The sequence below is a fragment of the Pistacia vera genome, unplaced genomic scaffold (assembly GCF_008641045.1).
Source record: "Pistacia vera cultivar Batoury unplaced genomic scaffold, PisVer_v2 Contig331, whole genome shotgun sequence".
NCBI classification, from domain to species: Eukaryota; Viridiplantae; Streptophyta; class Magnoliopsida; order Sapindales; family Anacardiaceae; genus Pistacia; species Pistacia vera.
In genome coordinates, this window is record NW_022196148.1 from 408,155 (window position 1) to 432,801 (window position 24,647).

Below are 24,647 nucleotides of genomic sequence, written 5' to 3' on the forward strand. Positions count from 1 at the left end.
ATAGTGTTAATTTAAGAGTAAAAATCTAGAATTTATGAAACTAGGTGGAAAACTTGTCATTTTGCTAAACCTTGGGTGGGATCAAATCGTTTACTCTTTTATTTATGACTACTAAATCACATGTGAATATGATACTTTTGGAAAGAATTTTTTTTTAACCGCGTAACTCTTATGTGGGAGCCCACCCTCGAATTAAAAAAATATTAATATATAAAATTTCTGGATTTTGACCTAAACTAAAAGAAATATTAATAGACAAAAATATTAATTTGTAATTAGTTTTCATTTTGGTATATCCTAATAGAAATTTTTGAATCTGCCACTACTCTTACGTGAAATTGTGAATATGAGGATTGATATTTAATTTCTTTAGTTTAAAAAGTAACTATTTATAGAAAAGTTAATGTTTGATCATTCAAAATAAACAAAATAAGAGAAAATCTCATGCCAAGATTGTAAAGTATTAAAAGTAAATCCAAGGATAGCACTATTACAAATGATGATTTTGACAAAATTATTGCTAAAGGAGAAGAGGCGATTTCTGAAATATGTTTGATCATTCTGAAGATCTTTTCTCCTTCATGTTTTTGTTGCTTCTTTAATTCTTGAAATTGTTATGTTATACAACTGTTGAATTGAAGGTAAAGCTTTTATGTCATACTTCAGTTTTTAGATATACAACAAAGCTACGGACACCGATTATTTTACATTGAAAATATGTATCGGCCTACGTGTACTCCTGACTCACATCAGCAGTCCAGATACCTGATTTTTTTATAAATATTTTTCTAGTGAACAATCGTCCATCAAATATGGATGACCGTTCACTTATATGGACTCCCGTCCATATTATATGGACGGGGGTTCATTTACTACCCATAAGTAAAATGGAATAATTTTTTTTTATAAAAATTAGGGACGGCCGTTCATTCGTTATGGACGGCCGTCCCTTCATTTTGGACGGACGCCCGCAAATAAGGGACGCCCGTCCTTAACCAAAATATGAAAATGAAAAACTTTAGGGACGACCGTCCATAAATTTTGGATGGCCGTCCCTTACGTTTGGACGGGCATCCATAAATTTTGGACGCCCGTCCATACTTTAAAAAAAAAAAAAAAAAAAAATTCTAAACAAAACTCTTCTTCTTCGCTTTTCTTCTTCGTCTTCATTCCCCATCTCCTCTCTTTTTCTTCGTTTTCATTCCTCATCTCCTCTCTTCTTCTTCATCTTTGTTTTATGAGATAAGTGTGCCAAATCCAAAGGCTCCAAAGCCCAAAAAACTACAAAAGCAAAACAAAGAGAGTTTAAACATTGCACCTATTTAGTATTTACCCAAAAATACAGTTAAAAGATAACTCTTTTTCATAAAAGCTCAACATGATGAGTCCATTTATTTATTAATACTCAGATGAATTTATAAAGAGCTGGTGTAATTTCGGTAGATGCTGCAAATTTCTGATCACCATCTTCATACACCATGTTTAGCGAGAGGGAAGGAAAAGGAACTCATTTTAAGAGTTATTTCCAGAAGAGCAACTTGGCAGTGAACTAGATATGAATAAATTTTAATATATCTTAAACTTTAACTATTCTTAATCCAAGCTACCCACAAAACAAGTCTTTCACAAGGCTACATCCCAGCAAGAGAAAATGTAATGGCCTTAAAGTATAAATTAAAAGACTGATTCACGTGCCTAGTACCTGGTTTACATATGCTGCAAGCCGCTCTTTCACTATGCTTTCAGCCAGCTTCTTTCCTGAACAAATTTTTAAATGAAATATTCAGCTAAATTCCGTTGAAGAATAGAAAATTAAAAAACGATGACGTGCTGCCAAACAGAATAAGGAAATAATACCTGCTTCTTTGTTAGGTACAGTAACGTAAACTACAATCATCGGTACAGTGTCGTTGTTCCCTTCCATTTTGATGGTGTTAAAGCTCTTTGGTGGTGTTTTAGTACCAAACTTTGATCTAAAATTACAATTATGTAAATGCTAACAAGTGATAATTCAATTACAATAAAACTACAGAGAAATTGATTCGAAATTTAAGGTATGTACCTTAAAAGAGAAATTGTTTTCCCTGTTTTGCTTCTGTAGTTTTCTGGGCTTTGGATTTGGCACGTCTATCTCATAAAACAAAGACGAAGAAGAAGAGAGAAGATGGGGAATGAAGACAAAGAAAAAGAGAGGAGATGGGGAATGAAGACGAAGAAGAAGAGTTTTGTTTAGAATTTTTTTTTTTTTTTTTTTAAAAGTATGGACAGGCGTCCAAAATTTATGGACGGCCATCCCCAAAGTTTTTTATTTTTTTTTATTTTCATATTTTGGTTAAAGACGGGCATCCCTTATTTGCGGGCGCCCGTCCAAAATGAAGGGACAACCGTCCCTAATTTTTATAAAAAAAAAATTATTCCATTTTACTTATGGACGGGGGTCCTTTAAATGGGGACGCCTGTCCGTAGTAAATGGACTCCCGTCCATATAATATGGACGAGAGTCTATGTTAGTGAACGACCATCCATATTAAAAAAATATTTATAGAAAAATCAGGCATTTGGATTGCTGGTGTGAGTCAGGGGTACACGTAGGTCGTTATACATTTTCGGCGCAAAATAATCGGTGTCCGTAGCTTTGTTGTTAGATATAAGGTTTTGAATTTTACTATAGGGAAGTGATTTTTAGATCCCCTATTTTTGTCTTTAGCCCCCCATCTTCAAGTTTAGTGGGGATATAACTGCAATAAAAAAAATGTATTCATCTTCTTTTACATTTTTAATTTAAAGCTTTAAAAAAATTAAAAGTAAATTTAAATCAATCAAGAATTAACAATAAAAACATGAGATCAAATCAATCAAAATTATCAATTATATCCTCACTTAAACTTGAAGACTAGGCTAAAGACAAAAATAATGGGATCTAAAAATCACTTCCCTCTACTATAACCTCCAGAAAATAGATTTAACACCTTAAATATTTGTAAGAAACACGTTATAATAATCTATTTTATGGAAAAATTATAAAAATAGGCTTTTGTAGCTTTTAGGATTAAACACTGTTTAGGAAAGTCAATTACGAAAAAATACCCTTCACATATACAATATAAATTTAAATAAAAACTTAATTCATTAAATAAATAATTAATAGTTTATTTAAACATTTAAAAATATTAAAATGGTAGGAAATGTCAATCAACACTGATCAACAAATATCAAAGTCTCCAAAAACCTATTTTAATAATATTATTTGACAAATCACTCCCAATTAAACTAGCCTTAGAAGCTTCGGTTGAAATTAATATTTTAACAATCACTTAATAGCTTGCTGACCTGTCAGATGCTAATTAACGATTGATTAAAAAGTAAAAAGTAAGTTGACTTGGCAAACTACCTTGAAAACAAACATTTTAGGGTGCATTTGGTTTATTATTTTGGATAGGATTTTGGGGATAATATTGGGTTATTGGATAGGGGAATATTACGAGATAAATTTTAAAAATTTATAAAAAGGCCTTAGGTTTATTAATTTAATTAAAGACCCTAATATGTAAAATGACAAAAACACCCCCAAAATTTTTTGTGCTAGATTCCGGCCACCACCGCCGGAATCTGGCCGGAAAATTTCGTTACGGCACAGACCTGTCGGATCTGTGCCGTAACACGTCATTATGGCCTTTTTCGGCCAGATTCGCGGTTTGGCCTTCGTTAACTGTCAACGACGGTCATTTCTTTGCGACGGCCAGATTTAGCCTTTTCCGGTCAGATCCGTGGTGGATATGGCCGGAAAAGGCCAGATCGGTGAAATTTCGGCCATTTATGGTCGGAAGTTAGGCTGTTGTATAGATTCCGACTATCACCGACGGTGGTTGCCAGAATCTGACAAGTTGGGTTGATGGGGGTGTTTTTGTTAATTTTTAAACTTTTTTTTCAGGGGGTATTTAGTGAAATTAATAACCTTATTGGGTCTAAAGTAATTAAAAAAATAGGGTAATATTTCTGGAATAATGTGCCAAACATTATTTGGAAAATAGGATCCAGAATATGGATAAAAATACTAAGCCAAACATAGCCTTATTCTCTCAAGTTATTTAGCAACAACACTTAGAATCAACAAGACACACTCACACACACCATTGATAAATATTCAGTCAAAAATTAATAAATATATAAGGCTTTTATTAAACCTCTTACATTGGTGACACATCAGCCTCCTTTACCAATTCGAGCAACTTATATAAATCCCTCATACTAGGGGTCCAGCCTCATGATCATCATTCTTCTTATGTTGAAACTTGGTCGCCAGCAGCTTCTTAAGCCATATTACTACGACGAACCTTCTTAATCCACTTGCAAAACTTGAGCACAGTTACCTTAAATGTAAAATACATAGGGAATTGTGTCAGTGAATATATGCTTAACGAAAAAAATGTAGTAGTGTACATGAAAGTGTAGGTCCAATGTGGCTTTTGGAAACGTAAGGTGAGTAAGAATGCTGCCGCGAATGCAATCGTTGTTGTACAAAACGAAACAAAGAGTAAGGAGAAGCCTATCCTCAATTTTCCAGGGAGCATGTGAAGGAATTCTTCATAACCAATAGGTGAAGTGAAGACTGATAAGAACATTACCACTGAGGCCAAGGAGCAGAGAAAAGCAACAACGACCATCAATTCGAATAACTGGAATAAATTGTTGTTGAGGAGAACTGGATAACCATTATCATTGGAACCTCCAGGTACATTATAGACAGCTGTGAACACCACAGTGGCGGCGAGAACAGCCACTGCAAAGCAAGACTGAGAAGTCTCCTTTACCTTTCTCTGTGCTTCATTGAGTAGTTTATTGTGCTTCATATTGAAGAGTTCTTTGCAAGTCTTGTCATCCTTTGAATCACGCAACATGAGGTAGTGGGGGGGCACCATCTTCTCTACACGCTACATAAATAAACATATAGCAACATGTGTTGGTTCTTAAATCTGCCACTGCCACCGTAATTAATGCATAAACTAGAGTACATACAATGGGGGCTATCAATTATATTCTCTATAAATTATATTTTTCCTGTTTTAAAATTTCATTGTTAAGGATTCGAAGAATGAAATCAAATTTAAAAAAAGAAAAGATATTTATTTATGTATACTCTAAGGACCCAGGTTATTTTTTAATCCATACATGATTAAAATTCTTGAAGTAGGAGAAAGATGGGCTTACTTTGTACCACTTTAGCTCTTCTTGCAGTTGGTATACAGGTCCTGCAGGGTGAATTTCTGTACTGTCATCCCTCGTGTTTGCAGCATGGTGTAAAATGGTGTAGCCATTTTTGTCAATTCCTCGGACTAACCTTGTCATTGGTATCTTAATCCCTTTCACATGATTGAATATTTTCTTTTGACGGTGCTTAATAGCCACATGCAATATGTTCTGCTTTAGATTATTCTCACACTCAACTAATTGGGGACGAAATTTAAGTATCTTTTTGACAATCTTCTTTATTCCTCCTTCAGTTGCCATAAATAAAGAGCTTGGCTTAGAATCTTCTACAATCGGTGCTTCAGGTGATGAAATTTCTGGGCAGAGTGCTGTAATCAAGGAATCATCTTCTTCTATTAGGCTCTTGGCAAGTTTCAAAGCAAGCTTATGCTTTCTCTTTGCTTCGCAGATTTCTCTCGCTGGTGAACAAATTTTTCCCAATATCCACCACCCTATTCATGCTCACGCATGTACATGATTCATATAATGTAGCAAAGTAAATGAATTTAACGGAACAAAAGTCATATTCTTATTCAAAAATAATTTGGAAATAAGTAAGGTAAATTCTTAACTGTTACCTTTAAAGAGATTTAAACAACAAAGTTCTTTGTCATCTACATCATCACCAAAACGAAGGCCCGTAGAGTTTAGGTATTAACAAAAAGTACATTTCATTAACAAATGATTCTCTTTGACATGTATGTTTGAAGGCACATATGTTGAGAAATTAAATCAGAACAAAAGTAAAGTTTCATCTATTACCTTTGAAGAGATTAAACCTACTCATCTTTTCATCATCATCATTTATACTCATCTTTTCATCGTCATCATTTATACGATCATCAATCGGAATGCCTATAAATTTAGGAATTAATAAGAAATATGTAAATATCTTTAACAAAATGTTCTTTCAAAATGCATGTATTAAGGGCACGCATCCTAAGAAATTAAGACGTATATATAATATATATAACCATTACTATTAATATAACATTCTTATTTCATAATAAATATGTATTATTAACTTATATACACTTTTCATATTATCTCTACTTTTAAGATAAATACACTTAATAGAATAAGTTAAATTTCATAACTTATATACAAATATTCAAAATTATTAACTTATATTCAAAATTTGAAAATTATTAACAAACACATTAATTAAATAACTAAAATACCCTTATTTAATAATATATAGACACTTATATGAGAATGTTAAATGTGACCTAGAATTTATCTATTTAAGAAACTTTTTAATCTAGTTGACCAAAAAGTTGTTAGATATCAAATTTTGGCAGTCGAGAATTTTTTTAGTGAGTATATATATATATAAAATCAAATCCTGAATAAAACTTTTATTACTATTTTAAATTACATAGATCAATAAGTCATATAGAGGTGATCATTTTAATATAATTTTGTGACATGAATTCTTAGCTATTAAATCAATTTGATCCAATGACTTGCTGAGAAGTTAACTATTTTAATGTCAACTAAACAATTTTTAAGTCATTAGATTACTATAAATTAATAATCATGAATTTGTATCACAAATCTATAACAAAAAAAAAAAAAAAAAACACTTACGTTTCAGTGACCCTAACTTAAAAAAAAATAGATCTATAAAAAGTGTGACAAAAAAATATAAAACAAAGAAAGAAAGAACTGAACACCCATTCACTCTAATTGCTATTAGAGAAATGCTACAGTAACACAGGGTTATACAAAGAGCCCTATATAAAGCGGTTGGCAGAGTGATGTGGCAACTTATCACTTAGCACATAGTTATTTAGTAATTAATTAATTATATTAATTAAAATAATTTATTTAACCCAAATAAAAAAAAAAAAATAGTCAAGTGACATAAAACGCCGACAAACCCAAAATCTTCAAGGACTGCTCGCCGGACGAAATCCGATCGGCCTAAAAGAAGCTAGCCCTCCAGTGCCACCCCGACAAGCTCGTCCAATCCGGCTTGACTCACGAACAAGCTACTGCTCAGTTCCAAGAACTCGTTCACGCTTACGAGGTCGTCTCCGACCCCAAAGAACGCACCTGGTACGATTCTCACCGCTATCAGATTCTTTTCTCCGACCTCAATTCGTCGTCGAACTCCGGCCCCAACTCCGTCGTCCCCAATCACTTCTCTTATTTCTCAAACACCGCCTTTTACGGGGATTCCGATTCGGGTAAAGGTTTTCATAAGGTTTATTCGGATTTGTTTGATAAGATTTATAGGAATGAGATCAATTTTGTTAAGAAATTAGGTTTGGGATGAGATACGGTGCGGGAGGCGCCGATAATGGGGAATTTGGAGAGTCTGTACAGTCAGGTGACGGCGTTTTATAATTATTGGTTAGGATTTAGTACGGTGACGAATTTTGGTTGGGTGGACCAATATGATGTTAGGGCGGGGCCAAATAGAAAATCTAGGAGAGTGATGAAGGAGGAGAATAAGAAGATGAGGACGAAGGCAAAGAAAGAGTATAACGAGACGGTGAGAGGTCTTGCCGAGTTTGTGAAGAAGAGGGATAAGAGAGTGATTGATATGGTGGTGAAGAAGGATGAGGAGAGAGAGGGGGAGAGGGAGAAGGAGAGAGAGAGAATTTGGGTTGAATAAATTATTTTGATTAATATAATTAATTAATTATTAAAAGACCTATCACATCACTTAGTAAAGGGCTTTTTGTATAACCCTTGTAATTGTAGCATAATAGCATTTCTCTTTAAAGTGTAGTATAGAGTAATACTACACTTTAAAGTCTTCTATAAAGATATACAAGTCTTCGTATAAAGACACATGTATAAAGGTTTGCGTCATACCATGATTAGACGGAAAATTTAATTTTAGTTAAAAAGTTGACTTTATAAATTCACTCTCTCAATCATATTATGACACATCATTTTATACACATATATTTGTACGAAGAATTTATAATTGTAGAATTATTCTTATTAATATATGTTACAGTAAAGAAAGTTGGAGAGTACATACAGAAGTAGAAGACTCTGCTGATCCATGTGCCCATTCGGTATCCACTTTTAAAAGCAGAGGGCATAGTGGCTAGCAGGTGAAGACTGGTCCTGCCATTTTCGTCCTTCAATGTTGCTAAGCCTTTATCCAGTTTCAGTAACAGTAGAGCCGTATCTGAGCGAAAATTTGAAAAAAACTTAGCACATCAGATAGCAATTGAATATTTCAATTCAAAGCAAAAGTAAACAAGCTAGATGGGTAGAGAAAGAGACCAAAATGCTCTCCTTGGATGGCAACGTGCAGAATGGAGGCTCCAGGCACTTCGCTGGTTTTTTCTTCTAGGGGTGTAAGCGGTTTGGAAGGTTTAGATGCAACGTGCAGAATAATGGAAGCTCCTTGCAGTTCTATGGTTTTTTCTTCTAGGGGTGTAGACAGTTTAGTCTTTTCCTTGATATGGGTTATTTTTTGGCGGTGAATGTCTTTCAGTTGTGTAACTCCTACTCTTTTCATTTCTCCTGTTTCTGTAATTTCATAATCTGTTCCTCTGATAAGTTGTTCAAATCGCTCAGAAGCTAAAACCTTCACCACTTTTGTTCTCCCATATGCAGCAGCTTTAAACAGCGGGGTTTCGCCTTCGTCATTAATATCCTTAAGGAACTCTGTATTTTCAACATCATTAGAGGGCTTCTTATCGTATTCCACCAAGAGCTTTACCGCCTCAAGGTTCCCATTGGCAGCAGCCTCATGAAGAGCTGTGTCTCCGTACTTATTCTTTGCCAAAACGTCATCCATTGTCATATGGTTTTCTTTGGCAATACCAAGTAAATATTTAATTGGCTGTTTATCATTGCTGAAAACTGACAAGTGAAATGCAGTGTCCCCGGCGGCAGATAGAGGCACTGACATGGCATTAGGATTTTTTTTGAAGAAGTTCATCATGTAATCCCAATCCTCCTTCAGGGCTGCCCGATAAGGCCCATAAGCATCGTCCGTCGTCATTCTCCAATTCCAATATGTTCCTATGGAGGCAAGAGAAGAATTAATGAAGAATCCAACAAAAATATTTGCAAAATTTTTCTCCTATTAATTCTACCTGATCAGTCTATAGCTTAATATTTCGGGTGGGAGTGATCCAACTGGCTACACATGTGACATATAGGGTGCTATTAGTTATTGCGAAGAGAGCTAATTAGTAACATATTACAATACCATCCACCGCGCGTTAAAGGAATATCACATAGTAAAGAGATAACATATGAATTTTGTCCACCTACTTGAAGATTAATGTTGTCTTCTAAGTTTATAGTTTATTGTTCAAAATTTAATTAATTACAAATATTTTGTCTCTAATACAATAATACATATGTTTATCGAAGGTGCTTAAGTTAACTTAAAAGTACTTGATAATATATGGAAATTAACATTAATTTAATTTTAATGTACAATTACGGCCAGTGGAGTGTATATTATACTATTACTTATTACTGTAAGTATTAATAAGTTAAAAGAAAAGTTCAACAAAATTAAATATAATATAATAAAGTTAAATGGGGTGAGTGTTACCAACCCCACTCACATGCTTTAATATTTGAAAATTAAAAAAATAATTAAATCAATCTTAGAGATGTAAAAGAAATGACGTGGGCTGAGCACAAGCATATGTTATATCCCGAGACCAGGCTTGACTTTGATAAGCCCGACGTCCGGCTCAGATATATTGTATAAAGTTTTGAATTTACTATAACCTCCATAAAATAGCTAACTCTGTAAAAACCTACATAACACCTTTTATAAATTAAAATTTCAAAAAAAAAAAAAAAAAACCCTTTATAAAAACTCGAAAAGATCTTTATTAAATAATCGCCTAATAAATGCCCCAAATTTGTAAGAAAAATCTCAAAAAGATCTTTATTTTTTTAACCAATTAAACTCGGGCTAAAAGCGAAGGTAAGAGTGGTCCGGGTATTAAAAACCTGGAACTTTTCCCTAAGGCCTGAGCCCAGGCTTGAGATTTTTAAGAATTCGATTTTGATTTGAAATCTCTAGTTTCGAAAAAAGAAGCAGGCCAATATCCAACCATTTTACTACCAGTTGACTTGGGTCAGCCCACTTCAAATACCCACCCAACATTACTAAAAGACAACATTGAGAGAAATTTGGATTATTAAATAAAATCTTGAAAAATAACACAACGAAAACTCTTCTAAATTCAAAGTTTATAAAAACACAGAAAATATTATATATATGATAAAGAATTAGTAATCTTTTTACATTTTTTAAATACATATATTTGAAAGTGTAAGAGTTTTTCGATCTTACTTGAGTCCAGCTATGACCGAAGTTTTTCACGCGTTAGATAGTGAGGAGAGAGGAGGAGATCAAGGGACACAACACAAGTAGCTTGCAGAGAGATAGATGTTTGTAATTGAGGAGAAAAACTTCAACACACAATAGAAATTATATTAGGTTGACTTTGGAGATATTTTTTTTGCAGTTTGAGAATATTGGAACGGACCTTTTTCTTTACTATTTATAATCATAAGGGGAAAGGATCTTTTTGATTCAATCTTAAGTAGAGATCCATGGATACAGAAAAAGCTCAATATAGAAGGCACCATTAATTACAATTGAAATCAACGTAGACATTTATTGTCTCTAGCTAGGTCGTGGACCCAGTTTCTTACCCTCCATCTGTGCTGAAAATGATCCTTATCTTAATACCAGTATTAGAATCAAGAGCATGAAATGAAAAATGATGAAAGGTAGTTAGATGGGTTTTTCCTTTTTAATGAAGTGGGGTGTGGCAACGAACTAGATGTTGTGTTGGAAATTGATACAGCTGTTGAAATATTAATGAGATGTGACATGATTGAGGTTATATATTTATAAAAGAATTTTTAGCTTTTTCTCTCACTACACTTGGAACTCTCCCCATATTTTATATATATATTAGGTTGTATGACCTTAAATTTTGGCTTAAAAACAAATATTTTACTTTTTTTTATTTAAGTTTTTTATAAAAAGAAATTTTAGCTTTTTCTCTCACTACGTATTATTATTTTTGAAGAAAATTATCTGTGTTATATATTAAAAATAAAAAATATGTACTTCATTTATAATTTCCTTTAGTCCACGTTTTACATGATGGTTTGCTTTTAATATTACTTTCAAACCAAGTTGACAAATAAATCAGTGGATCAACCTAATCATTGACTTGTGAGTCAACTCTTTTTATCATTATTTTCATGTGGTTGAGGTTATATATTTCTAGATATATCTCCTTCATCAATTTCATTTGAAAGCAACGTGGGCAAAGAGGTTAACAACTGCTTGGAAATTATAATCTGAGAGACAACATCAATTGGACCACTACTTACTTTTTAGACATGCATATGTTCACACCAAAAGTCATCAAAAGTCTAGAAACGTGATCATGTCGTGTCCAATTATTGGATCAAAGCTTAAATATTCTTCCAGGAACTTGCATATAAACTTAAAAATTTAAGCTTGTAGACTTTTCAAATTACTTTTGAAGTTCTAGGGTAGCTATCTGTCGACTTCTAATGATGCTGAAATTTTCCAGAAACTTCACTGGATCCTTTCCATGTGAGCAGGAACTTCATTGCATCCCGGCCATTATCCATGGTTTACTGAGTAGTCAATAATAAAGAGAATGCATTCTCTTGTGGAAATATCCAACTTACATGACCTATCCTGACCTTCCTTATCCCACAAGCTCTAGGCGTACTCATGAGACTCGGGTGATTGAGAGGTGCCATGTGGGAAATCATAAAATATGGGAAACCTATTTCCAAATCAACGTCATGAACATTTCCTTATTCATTCATCATAAACATACATAATACTTCCTTGCAAACCAGGGGAAAACATATGGTATCAGACATTTTCAAATTCCTTACAATCCAAAGTAAACATGGATTAAAGTACATGATAGAAAAACATAAGTCTTGCAGTGAAAAATTTAAAAATATGACATACTACACACAGGTAAAATGTCATCGCGTGGCTCAACCTTGAATATGTGTTTTCTTGTGGAAATAACCAACTATATGGGTTTGCTTTTAATATTACTTTCAAACCAAGTATTTATTAAGGGCCCGTCACAGGCTCCATTTTCTATTTTCTACAGAATATTTATCTTACGTCATCTATCTTGTGTTACGATTCTTGCCTCGAGGCAATAATTAACGTAATATTTCGATCAAACGGTTCCAGAAAAAAAACTCAACTATCGTGCCACACTTTCATTGTCCAGTTCTTATCCTTACATCCTGTGGTCAAAAAGATTTTCATCAAACTTTTGATTATGAATAGTTCTGAAAAATCAATTATTGAAGTTTTACTGCTCATCCAACATCTTTGTCTCTCTCATTTTCTCTTACCCCTCCAATCGGCATATCACTACTAAGAAAAATCCGAAAACTTCTCTCCAACGCTTGAAGAAGTCAATGTTTATGCTCTTCTTGAACGAAATAGAGGCAATAACAGGAACAAAATATAACAGTAAACAAAGAAAATAACATGCGCGATTTACCATGGTTCACCCAATGTGGGCTACGTCCAGCTAAGTCAATATTATTGTAATATGCCCCACCTCTCTCGTTTACAATGAATGAATTGTCCTATGATTTGTTATCACATACATAATAAGAGAAAAGTATGTTTATATACTAGGTTTAAGAGACTAAATCTAGTTTTACAAGGATTTATATTCCTAAGCTGAACCTAATAAGGAATTAATAACTTAAAAGAAATCCTACAGCGGTTATACAGGGAAAAACCCAAAACCACCAACGGGCAGTAGGACCCCCGAATGCGTCTGTGTTACCCAATAATGCTGAAGTAGTCGACAACTCCAACATTCTCCCACTTGGTGAATACTTCACACAATGAAGGCCTACCTCATCGACACACCATGTAAACTTTGCTCAGCTCACAACCTTGGTAAGAAAATCTGCAGCATTAACAAGTGTATCAACCTTCTCTAACAACACCAATTTTTCCTCCACCTTTTGCCTGATGAAATGGTATTGTATGTCAATGTGTTTTGATCGCGAATGAAAAGCAGGATTCTTGGCTAAGTAAATAGCCCCTTGATTGTCACACCCAATCTTCACAGCATCAAGCTTGAAACCAAGCTCTAAACTCAATCTTCGAAGCCACATAGCTTCCTTGCCAGCATGTGTCAATGCCATGTATTCTGCCTCAGTTGATGACAAAGCCACAGTACTTTGCCTTTTACTCATCCAAAAAACAGCAGCACCAAATAAAGAGAATACATACACACTTGTGGAACGCCTACTATCGAGATCACCTCCCCAATCAGCATCCACAAAACCTATCACATCTAGCTCATCCCAGTCACCATGCCTCCATAACATAATGATAAATCCGAGGTCCCATGCAGATATCTAAGAACCCTCTTTACAGCATTCCAATGCTCCTTACCAGGATTTGACATAAAGCGACTCAAAACTCCCACTGCTTGTGCAATATCAGGTCGCGTGCACACAATGACATACATCAAACTACCTACAACACTCGCATACAACACATGTGTCATTTCTTCAGCATCTTCCTCAAACTTAGGACACTGATCAGTTGACAATTTCACTTCCAAAGTCATAGGAGTCTTCACAAGTTTGCAATCTACATGTTAAATTTCTTCAACACCTCCTCGATGTACCTTCTCTACCCTAACCACAATTTACAACTCTGACGATCTCTAGTAATTTGCATACCCAAAATAAAATTTACAGCCCCAAGATCTTTCATGTCAAATTGTGCAGCCAACAAACCCTTCACAGAATTTATCAACTCCTTGCTTTTCCCTATCAGCAACATATCATCTACATATAAGGTTAAAATAACAAAGACATTTTCTAACATTTTTACATATACACAGTGATCCACGTTGCTATGGCTAAAACCATGCTAAAGAACATAGGAGTTGAACTTTTGGTACCACATCCTTGGTGATTGTTTAAGCCCATACAGAGACTTCCTCAACCTACACACCAAGTCTCCCTTCCCTTTACATACAAACCCCTCAGGTTGCCTCATGTAAATTTCCTCCTCTAAATCTTCATGTAAGAATGCCGCTTTATATCAAGTTGCTCAATTTCAAGATCATACGCAGCAGCAATAGATAGAACATACCTAATTGATGTTAACTTGGCCATAGGAGAGAAAATCTCACCATAATCAACGCCTCAATCTGCGAGAATCCCTTTGCTGAAGTAGTCGACAACTCCAACATTCTCCCACTTGGCGAATACTTCATACAATGAAGACCTACCTCATCAACACACCATGTAAAGATTCTTTTATACGAAATTTATTCCTATTTATATTTTTAATTGTTTTCTAAACTTTGATCTTAATATTTTTTTAGTATGTTTAATGTTTTTAAGATTACATTTATTAATCCAACAATGCTGTTGAAATTATCTGTAAGTGGCATATTATTAAAAGTTAATTGTAGTGTTAGAATCAAGAGCATGCATGATAGCACGGGAAATAAGGTGCTATTGATAAGATGGGATTTTGCTTTTTTTTTTTTTTTTTAACCCATTACTAGATAGTTTAAGTGTTAGGACAAACTCAAGTGATAAGACCAGCACTGAGATGTGTGATTAAGGTACACAGTCTCAGGTTTAAGTCCCTCTTACTCCTAATTTAAGTCGTGTGATCCTATAGGAGGTTTTTACCTTTTAATAAAGTGGGGTGCGCCAACTAACTCGATGTTAAGATGGAAATAGACAAGGTTGTTGAAATAGTAATGGGATATGAGAGTTATGTATGAAAAATATTGTATATACAAATTTTATATGTAAATTATAATTTAAGTTATCAAATCATTTTAATGCACTTATAAGTTGTACGTGTGAGTTAGTATATTTAGTATTACTTATCTATTATTAATAATATTATATGCACAAACTTCTTATGTAAATTCAAACATATAAATTGAATTGTTTTAGGACGATCGGATAATTTTAAACTAAAATGATATGTTTTATATTATTTTTTTCTTTTTTTATTGAAGTTTTTTTTTTTAATAAAAAAGGATTTTGTTAAAAAAAAAAACAATTATTTGTGCTATATATTAAAAAGAAAAAATATGTAATGAACATTGTATAGAGTGAAGTTACATATAATAATTTATGTAGTTTATAATTTCTTTTGGTCCACGTTTTACACGATGACTTTGCTTTGTTTTAGGAAGAATGGAATAGGATTATCGTAATCACATTCTCCTTCCTTAGTCCTAATCCATTGGGACAATTATATTTTGACTTAAACTTGAAGATGGGAACTAAAAATCTCTTCCCTTTACTATAACCTTCAGAAAATAGCTTTGACCCTCTAAAAACTACATGACACCTTTTATAAAATAAAATTTCAAAAACCCTCTGTAAAAACTACCTACAACTACCTTATAAAATATTAAATAATCCCCTAATAAATCTTTTTCTAGCCCCCAATCTGAAAGAAAAATCTCAAAAAGATCTTTCCCTGCGTTTGGCATACTAATTTTACACTATCCTAACTTAAAAAATGAAAAATGCATTTATTTTAATATTCTTCAAAATTCAATCATGTTTTATTTAACTCAAAACGTTAACAATTATTTTTCTCAATAAAAGTTTTAAAATTAACAAAAACACCCTCAACCATCCAAGCCACTATCACCTGCCAGCAACCACTGTCGTTGTCAGTCGTTGCCATTGCCACCACCGAACGTCGGAGCCGTAACGACCCACGACCGACTGGATCTGGTCGGTCATGCATCGATCTATCCATTTCCAGCCAAATCCATCATGGATCTGGCCAAGCCGTTGATGACGGCCATATCTTGGCTATCAACAACTATTAGATGTCTGGCCGTCAACGACAACCAGATATATGGCCATAGATCTTGTTGTTTCCAGCCAGTTCCATGGTGGATCTGGCCAGAAAAGGCCAGATCGACGCACAACTGGCCAGATCTAGCCGGTCGTGCACCATCTCGATAGCTTCAAGCCACTGTTTGGCTATGGTGGCCAACTGTCGGCTATAGTTGGGTGGATAGGGGTGTTTTTGTCAATTTATAAACTTTTTTGTAGAGGTGTTTAGTTAAATTAACAAACCTAGGGGGTTAAAAATTAGCTAAATATTTTCAGAAAATATTTTTTGAAAATGTATCAAAAACATTTTCAGGATCCCATCCTATTTTCTAAAAATCCTATTCAGAATAGAATGCTATTCTAAAAAACTAAACAAAAGGAGCCTATATGTTTTCAACCAATCAAACTCAAGTTGAAAGCCTGGGTAAAAGTGATCTAGGTATTAAAAACCGGATCTTTTCCTTGAGTTCGGGCTCAAGATTTTTAAGTCGATTTTGACTTGAAATCTCTAGTTTTGGAAAAACAAGCATGCCAATATCCAATCATTTTACTACACCAATTAATTTGGCTCACCCCACTTCAAAGACCCACACAACATTTCCAAAAGGCAACATTGAGAGCAATTTGGTTTATTAAACAAAATCTTGAAAAATAATTGTTATGCCTGGAAAAATAAGGGCTGACGTGGGAAAGTCACGTGAAGAGTGACCTGCTCCCGTCAGAGCAACAAACACACGTCAGACCTGCCAAACGATATGGAGCTCACACGTGTCCCTTTCCCCTGCAATAAATCGTGCGAAATCAGCTTGGGAAGAAAGCAATGGGACATAAAGCCGGATTATATCCTGACAATCGCACCAACCCATGGATTTAATGATGATTACACACTTCAGTTTGATATAAAATGAAGAAGACCCCTTCATTAAGGGGATTCAGCCATTTTTACATTGAGAAACTCTCTCCCTCTCCTGTAAACACATTTACTTTTCATAACTCTTCTGTAAGTCAGTCCGCTGTTGCAACCTGACCCACATTAATATCAATACAAATCAGTGGACGTAGGACTTGCTACCTTAGCATCCGAACCACTTTAAAAGCTTTCTTTGCATTTATTTCACTTTCTATATTCGTTATCACGTGTGTTTCTTAGCCAATCAACGTAACGCACGTGACAATTCGTTGGTGCCAAAATCCAGCATCAACAGTTTGGCGCTAGAAGGAGGGCTGATTTAGTGTCTACCCTTCATCAGGAGAATCTTTGACCTACTGGTCTTACAGCAACAAATGGCCCGCCAATCTGAGCCTGAGCAGGTCAACCAGCGTGCTGAGGGAGTCCCCCTAGCCTAGAGGGACACCCCTTCCAACATACCTCCAGTTTCACAAAATGCTGCTAGGAATATCCCGGTAGCTCCGCAACTGGACCCTGCCATCAGAAGCTACCTGGAGAGGTTCGACAATACTCTCTAGACGGTCAACCAGAGGCTGGACCGTTTGGACAAAGGCATGTCATCTACGACAGTCGGAGCGGTACAACCGCCAAAGACGCCTGCAGGTCACGCGAAAGTGCGGCAAAGGGCGATAGCCCGTGCCGCGAGCACTGCAGCGCATAGGCGTAAGGGTAAGCAAGTGGCAAAAAGTAAGCCTACGGGCTCCCAAGGACCATCGAATACAAAAGGCGCCCCGAGCAGGGTGTCGGCAAAGCTGAGACTCGGTGAAAAAGTGAATCCCGAGCTGTCCCATGCCACATCGCAGGCAAACCCAAACGAAAATGCTGCGCGCGATGATTTCTATCACCACCAGCAGAACGATCCCGATCGTTATCATGCGGGTGGCCCCCACACCTCGCGGGGTGGTTCGTACCACCGCGAGGGTCGTGAAAATGCCCCGCACCATCCATCGCCTTCACACGCCTCTAGTCAGCGTGTGTCAAGTGCGGCTGGAAATGCCGGCCGAGGCGAAGAGGAATCTGACCTCCAGACTTTGCTGAACCGCAACCGAGAAGGCCGGGCTCGCACGGGTGAAAGCAACCCCCAATTGGCTCCATTACCACAAATTGAGGAGCTGCAGCGAGCTCTGGACAGGTTAAGGGAGCAGCAAAACGAACAGACGCAGGTCGCCTCTACATCCCCTTTTTCTCCCGAAGTGCTAGCTGCTCCACTTCCACCAGGGTTCAGAATGCCAGATATGTGGCTGTTTGATGGAAACTATGATTCGCAGGATCATTTATATGAGTTCAACGACCTGATGGAGCTCCACCAAGTTCCGGACCTTGCAAAATACCGTTGTTTGGCCGTGACGCTGACTTCTCACGCCAAGCGGTGGTTAAGGTCGCTCCCAGCGGGATCGATCAGTTCGTGGCCTCAGATGAGCACGACGTTCCTGCGGCATTTCCAAGCCAATCAGAAGTTCTCAATGCCTTTGAGCTACCTCAGTAACATAAGGCAAGAAAGAGACGAATCCCTGCAGTCTTACATTGATCGCTTCTACAGGGAACTCAACAAGGTGGCTCATGCTTCAGAAGAGTCCATCCGAACTCTTATAATAGCTGGAGTTCGCCCGTAAATCGACCTGTGGAAGGAACTACAGGCTGAGGACGATATTTCCCTCACCAGATTCTACAACCTGGCAGAAAAGTATCTCCGAATAGAGAATTCATTGGCAGCACTCCGCCGTCACGATCACGGCACTTCCAGCAGTATGCCTGGTCGGGGAGATAATAGGCGAGCTGATCGCAAAGGAGACATTGACGATCAGCGAAAAGGGAAGAAACCCCGCTACGAGCAGAAAAAGTCCTATGCTCCTGTTCCTCGTCGCGACCGCGACGGGACTCAATACACTCTGCTGAATGTGTCCATATCTGCAATCCTCGATAAACCCGAGGAGGCCAGCCTACTCGGTGAGCCCGAACCCATGAAAACCCCTGCTACGGCCAGAAACAGCAAAAAATACTGCCGTTACCATCGGGATAATGGGCATCTCACTGATGAATGCCGAGCTCTAAAGCACGCTATCGAAGAGCTCATCAAGAAGGGGCACTTCAAGGAGTACATTGATGACTCCCTAAAAGAAAACGAAGGGGAGCGAAAGAAAAAGCGTCGTGATCGCAGCGGGTACAGCAGTGTAAATATAATTTTCGGAGGTCCGCACCTCGCGGGAAACATGCGAGGAGCGCAGCAAAGGTATGCCCACGAAGCGCACCATGACCCGATCAGGGTAATGAACACTTCGCAGTGACCTCAAAAAGCCAGAAAGGAGGAACCAATCACCTTCTGCGAGAAAGAGGTAGCTCGCTTGCACCATCCTCATGAGGATGCTATGGTGGTCACGCCCCTGATAGGGTGTCATAATGTCTGCAGAATGCTTGTAGACAACGGAAGCGCTGTGAACATCTTGTTCAAGTCCGCTTTCGATAGAATGAACCTGGTCAAGGCCGACCTGAAGCCAGCCTCGATGCCTCTGTACGGTTTTACAGGGGACCACCTGATCCCCAACGGAACAATCCAGCTACCAGTCATGCTCGGCGACTACGACAAGGTGACTAGGGTTACAGAATTTTTGGTCGTGGACTGCCCATCGGCCTTCAATGGAATCTTGGGACGACCTCTGCTGAGAACCTTCAGGGCAGTCACTTCCATTTATCATCTCAAGATGAAGTTCCCCACTCCATCGGGGATAGGGGAGGTAAGCGGATCACAAAACGCATCTCGCGAATGCTATGTAAAAGCGGTCCAAATGGTCGACAAAGGAAAGGGCATTTCGCGATGTGCGCCCCGCTAGGCTATGACGATCAGCCGGATCGAGCCACAGCCTGGTCCGGCGGAGGATAACATAGATCCGCGAATTTAGGAAATCCCCCCGAGCTGCCCGGTTGAGGATCTGTCCGAAGTTTCGGTTGATCCGAAAGAGCCGAGCCGAGTGCTAAAGATCGGGAGCTGTCTCAACCCTCAGCTCGCTTCCGAGCTGGTAAGCTTCTTGAAGGAGAACATTGACGTGTTCGCCTGGTCGCACGCAGATATGGTCGGGATCAGCCGGACATTATTTGCCATTCACTGAACGTCAGCAGTGAAACCAAACCAGTTCGCCAAAAAAGAAGGGCGATGGATCCGGAGCGGTACGCCGCACTAAAATCAGAAGTGAAAAACCTTCTTCGAAATGGATCCATTCGCGAGGCTCTCTACCCGACCTGGGTTGCTAACCCGGTCCTGGTAAAGAAGCCAAATGGCAAGTGACGGACCTGCGTAGACTTCAGCGACCTAAACAAAGCTTGCCCGAAGGACAGCTTCCCCCTGTCAAGAATCGACCAGCTCGTTGATGCCACCTCGGGGCACGAGCTGTTAAGCTTTATGGATGCATACTCGGGATACAATCAAATCCCGATTTATAAGCCAGATGAGGAGCATACGACCTTCATTACAGACCGGGGGCTATACTTTTAAAAGTCATGCCCTTCGGCCTCAAGAATACGGGTGCGACCTATCAGAGGTTGGTCAACCGAATGTTCTCCGACCAGATCGGGAGGACAATGGAGGTCTATGTGGACGACATGCTGGTCAAATCCCAGGTCACCTCAGAACATGTTGCGCATCTCGTAGAGATGTTTGACATACTCTGACTCTACAGAATGAAGCTGAACCCTCTCAAATGTTCGTTCGGGGTATCGTCAGGAAAGTTCCTGGGATATATGGTCAATCAGTGGGGCATAGAAATAAACCCCGAAAAGATTCAAGCTCTGCTCGATATGGAGAGCCCGACCAGCAAAAAGCAGGTCATGAGTCTGAACGGGCGAATAGCGGCACTTAGTCGCTCCATATCAAGGCTAACAGACCGCTGTTTACCATTCTTCAACGTCCTAAAGGCCAATAAGAAATTCGAGTGGACTCTCGAATGCGAGCAGGCATTCCAGAGTATAAAAGAACATCTTGGGAAGCCACATCTCCTCTCTAAGCCTCTTCCACAGGAAATCCTGCTCATCTACCTGTCCGTGTCTCAATTCGCGGTCAGTGCAGCTTTAATACGGGAAGAGGAAAAGGCTCAGTGGCCAGTATATTATGCAAGTAAGCGTTTATCGGATGCTGAGATGCGGTATCCAGAAATGGAGTGACTAGCTTTTGTTCTGCTGGTCGCGTCCAGAAAGCTGCGACCTTACTTCCATGCCCATACGATCAATGTAATGACAAATTACCCCCTCAGGCAGGTCCTCCAGAAACCAGAGGCCTCGGGTAAACTGCTCAAATGGGCCATGGAATTGAGCCAGTTTGACCTAAAGTATAAGCCCAGGTCGACCATCAAAGGGCAGGCTGTTGTAGACTTCATCTCGGAATTTTCCTATCTCCCAAGCGAGCAACAGCCTAGCAAAGTCGGGCAAGAAAGTGTTCAGAACCTGTCGACCTGGAACCTCTACGTCGACGGGTCATCAAACAGGAAAAGAGCCGGTGCGGGTCTTCTCCTTGTGAGCCCCGAGGGGGCTCGAATTCATGGTATTCTCCGGTTCGGGTTTAAAGCGACCAACAATGAGGCCGAGGATGAAGCCCTGCTCGCCTGGTTGCGACTTGCCAAAGAAATGGGTACAACCGCGATCAGCATTTACAGCGACTCTATGCTGGTCGTCAACCAAATCCTAGGAGAATACCAAGCCAAGGAAGAGAACATGGTCCGCTACCTGAAAGAGGCTAAAACCTTTCTGGGGTCGTTTAAGCACTTTGAAATCGCTCAGATCCCCAAAGAGAGCAATTCTATAGTTGATGCCTTGGCAAAGATAGCCTTGTTGTTAGATTCAGAGGCTCCTGATAACATTCCTGTTCGTTTCGTCGATGCTCCGACTATCAGCTTGACCGAACAGACCGTGAATATGGTTCAGCTGGATTCATGGATGACTCCCATTGTCCAGCACCTCAAGGATGGGACCTTGCCTAGCGATAAGGTCGAGGCAAGGGTCCTGCGAGTAAGGTCTGCTCGTTTCACACTCATCAGGGATCAGTTGTACAGGAGAGGATTCAGTGCCCCTCTCCTCCGATGTGTAACCAGTGAAGAAGCAGACTACATCATGAGGGAAATTCATGAAGGGATCTGCGGTAACCACACAGCAGCTCGATCTCTTGCGAACAAGGTTGTTCGTCAGGGATATTATTGGCCCCGGATCCAAGAAGATGCGCACAACTTTGTCAAGAAATGTGACAAGTGCCAGCGGTTCGCGAACATTCCGCGAGCCCCATCTCACGAGCTAATTACTATGTCAAGCCCCTGACCATTTTCCATGTGGGGGATCGACCTTATCGGCCCCATGCCAGTTGGAAAGGGAGGGGTCAAGTATGCCGTGGTCGCTGTAGAATATTTCACAAAATGGGTTGAAGTAGAACCGCTAGCCGCGATCACGACCAGAAAGCTAAAAGACTTCATTTTCAAGAACATAGTGTGCCGCTACGGAATTCCTCACACCCTCATCTCGGATAATGGAAAGCAATTCGATAATGAGGAGTTCAAGCAGTTCTGCGATGAGCTGGGCATCCATAAGAAATTTGCCTCAGTCGCCAGACCGCAAGCGAATGGCCAAGTCGAAGCAATCAACAAGACCATCAAGCACACTCTAAAGGCCAAGCTCGGGGCAGCCAAAGGAAATTAGGCTGACGATCTCCCCAAAGTCTTATGGGCGTATAGGACAACTCCAAGAACCTCCACCTCGGAAACCCCTTTTTTGCTAGCCTATGACTGCGAAGCGATGATCCCTGCAGAGGTTAGGACCGATTCTCTTCAGAGGGACTTGTACAATGAGGTTGAGAACGAAGCACTTATGAGAGCAAGTTTGGATCTGGTCGAAGAGCACCGCAACAAGGCTTTGCTAAGGATAGCAGCCTACCAGCAGCGAGCAAAAAGGTTCTTCGACTCAAAGGTCAGGCGAAGAGACTTCCAGGTCGAAGAGCTTGTGCTAAAGGAAGTTCTCCTCGGGACCAGAGAGCCAAGTGCGGGGGTACTAGGGCCTAACTGGGAAGGTCCGTACCGGGTCGACAAAGTAATCAGACCGGGGACTTACCACCTCAAAAGATTGAACGGCTCTAAAGTACCCCGAGCTTGGAATGCCGAGCACCTCCGACCATACTATCAGTAATCCCGAACTCAGCTCTCAGTTTTGTTAATTTCTTTAATATTAAGTATTACTTTGTTCGCTCGAAACAGTTCGCATGTGTTCTGTTCGCATGTAAGAATTTGTATGTAATTGCTTATGTAAATCACAATTGTAAAGTGTACATATATATGAAAAAGCAAATTGCAATTGAAAAGAAAATGTATTCTCATTTATGTACAAGCAAAAGACCTAATTACAAAGGGGGCGACTTGTTACACTAAGACTGGTCGGGGGGGTCCTTCGAACCAGAACCCCTTGCCTGGTCGGGTCCTTGAGCGGTCGTGGCCGCGGCCGCCTGATCGTCTTCCTCGGCCATGATCCACAAGGTCGCCTGCCAACCCTCCGGGAGGTTAGACAAGTCCAAATCTGGGTTCTTTGCTCGCAGGGTGTAGATAGACCCGATTGCCCAGTCCGCGGCCTTTTCCTCCAGCTCCTCTGACTGATTCCGCATTTCTTCAGTCAGAGAAGCGATTCTCTCCCGACTCTCCTGGAGTTCGGCTTCAAGAGCTTGCCTTTCCTATTCGGAGGCCTCCCTATCTTGTTCAGCTCACTGAGCCCATGCGAAGGTCGCCTGGATCTCCTGGTCCTTTTCTCCGACCTCCTTGGAGAGCCTGACGGTTGTCCTTTGAAGTTCCTTAACTTCCTCTGCACGTCGATCGAGCTCCGTCTTTTGGAAGTCCACTGTTCGTAAAGCAGCGTCCTTTTGGTTTAGATACTTGTTCGCCACTTCGAACGCCTGTGTTCTTTTCGCTTCGACGGATTCCAAGCTCTGCTTCAGCTTCGCGACCTCTTCCTTCAGGTCGCTTGTCCCCTTTGCGGCCCCCAGCCGTGTCTTCTCCATGGACATCCTCATCGCAAGCAACGCCTGCGAGCAAGATATGAGTTAGAAATAAATCAGAATGAAGTTTCAAATACAGCTCGTTTACCTTGCTTAGATGCTGGAAAGACGTGGTCATCAGGTCGTCGCCCGTGTCAGCAAACTCGTCGTATGACTCCGATAGCTCGCACTCGAGCAGACCATAGACAATCAGCTATAGGTATTCGGGTAGACTCCCCAATGAGTCTAGCACTGGTGCGTCATTCGCCTTGTCGGTAGCGACCGCCTCGCTCACGGGCTCCTTGCTCGACCTCCTTGATTCCTGTCGCGACCTCAAAGGCTCTTCCTCAGATTCGGTCTCCGACTCTTCGGCCTGAATCTGCTTCCTCTTCTTCGACCTCTAGGCTGGAGCCTTCCGTTTTGGGCGAGCAGATGGTGCCTGAGCGACCTGTTCTGTCCTGGTTGCTTCTTACACAGGACGGGGTTGGGGAGGCGCGACTGTTCGCACCGGCTGTGCTGGAATAGGACGAGCAGCTTCGGCCGCTCTCTCTCTCCTCGATCGAGGGAAGACGAATG

General features: G+C 39.4%; 1 protein-coding gene across 3 annotated transcripts; it reads right to left on the bottom strand.

The window, feature by feature from the left end:
- Positions 1 to 3,997: 3,997 nt before the first annotated feature.
- Positions 3,998 to 10,786, bottom strand: LOC116137561. Of its 3 annotated transcripts, none has more exons than XM_031423254.1 (7): positions 10,544 to 10,786; positions 8,497 to 9,243; positions 8,246 to 8,398; positions 6,010 to 6,102; positions 5,826 to 5,885; positions 5,209 to 5,699; positions 3,998 to 4,931 (listed from the first exon to the last, which is right to left on the bottom strand). In XM_031423254.1, exons 2-7 carry the CDS (start codon positions 9,221 to 9,223, stop codon positions 4,311 to 4,313), a joined length of 2,145 nt encoding a protein of 714 aa, XP_031279114.1. In that variant the 5' UTR covers positions 9,224 to 9,243; positions 10,544 to 10,786; the 3' UTR covers positions 3,998 to 4,310. The 3 variants fall into 3 exon arrangements, with proteins under 3 accessions (XP_031279114.1, XP_031279115.1, XP_031279116.1); XM_031423255.1 differs by having other exon boundaries at positions 3,999 to 4,931; positions 5,826 to 5,861; XM_031423256.1 differs by lacking the exon at positions 5,826 to 5,885 and having other exon boundaries at positions 3,999 to 4,931.
- Positions 10,787 to 24,647: the final 13,861 nt, after the last annotated feature.

Excerpts from the sequence above, each read along its gene's own strand:
- LOC116137561 (XM_031423254.1), bottom strand. The coding sequence starts at position 9,223 with ATGACGACGGACGATGCTTATGGGCCTTATCGGGCAGCCCTGAAGGAG. Across the intron at positions 6,103-8,245 it reads CAGCAGAGTCTTCTACTTCT|GCATTCCGATTGATGATCGT; the intron begins GTATGTACTCTC and ends CTAAATTTATAG. Across the intron at positions 5,700-5,825 it reads TTGTTTAAATCTCTTTAAAG|GGTGGTGGATATTGGGAAAA; the intron begins GTAACAGTTAAG and ends GAGCATGAATAG.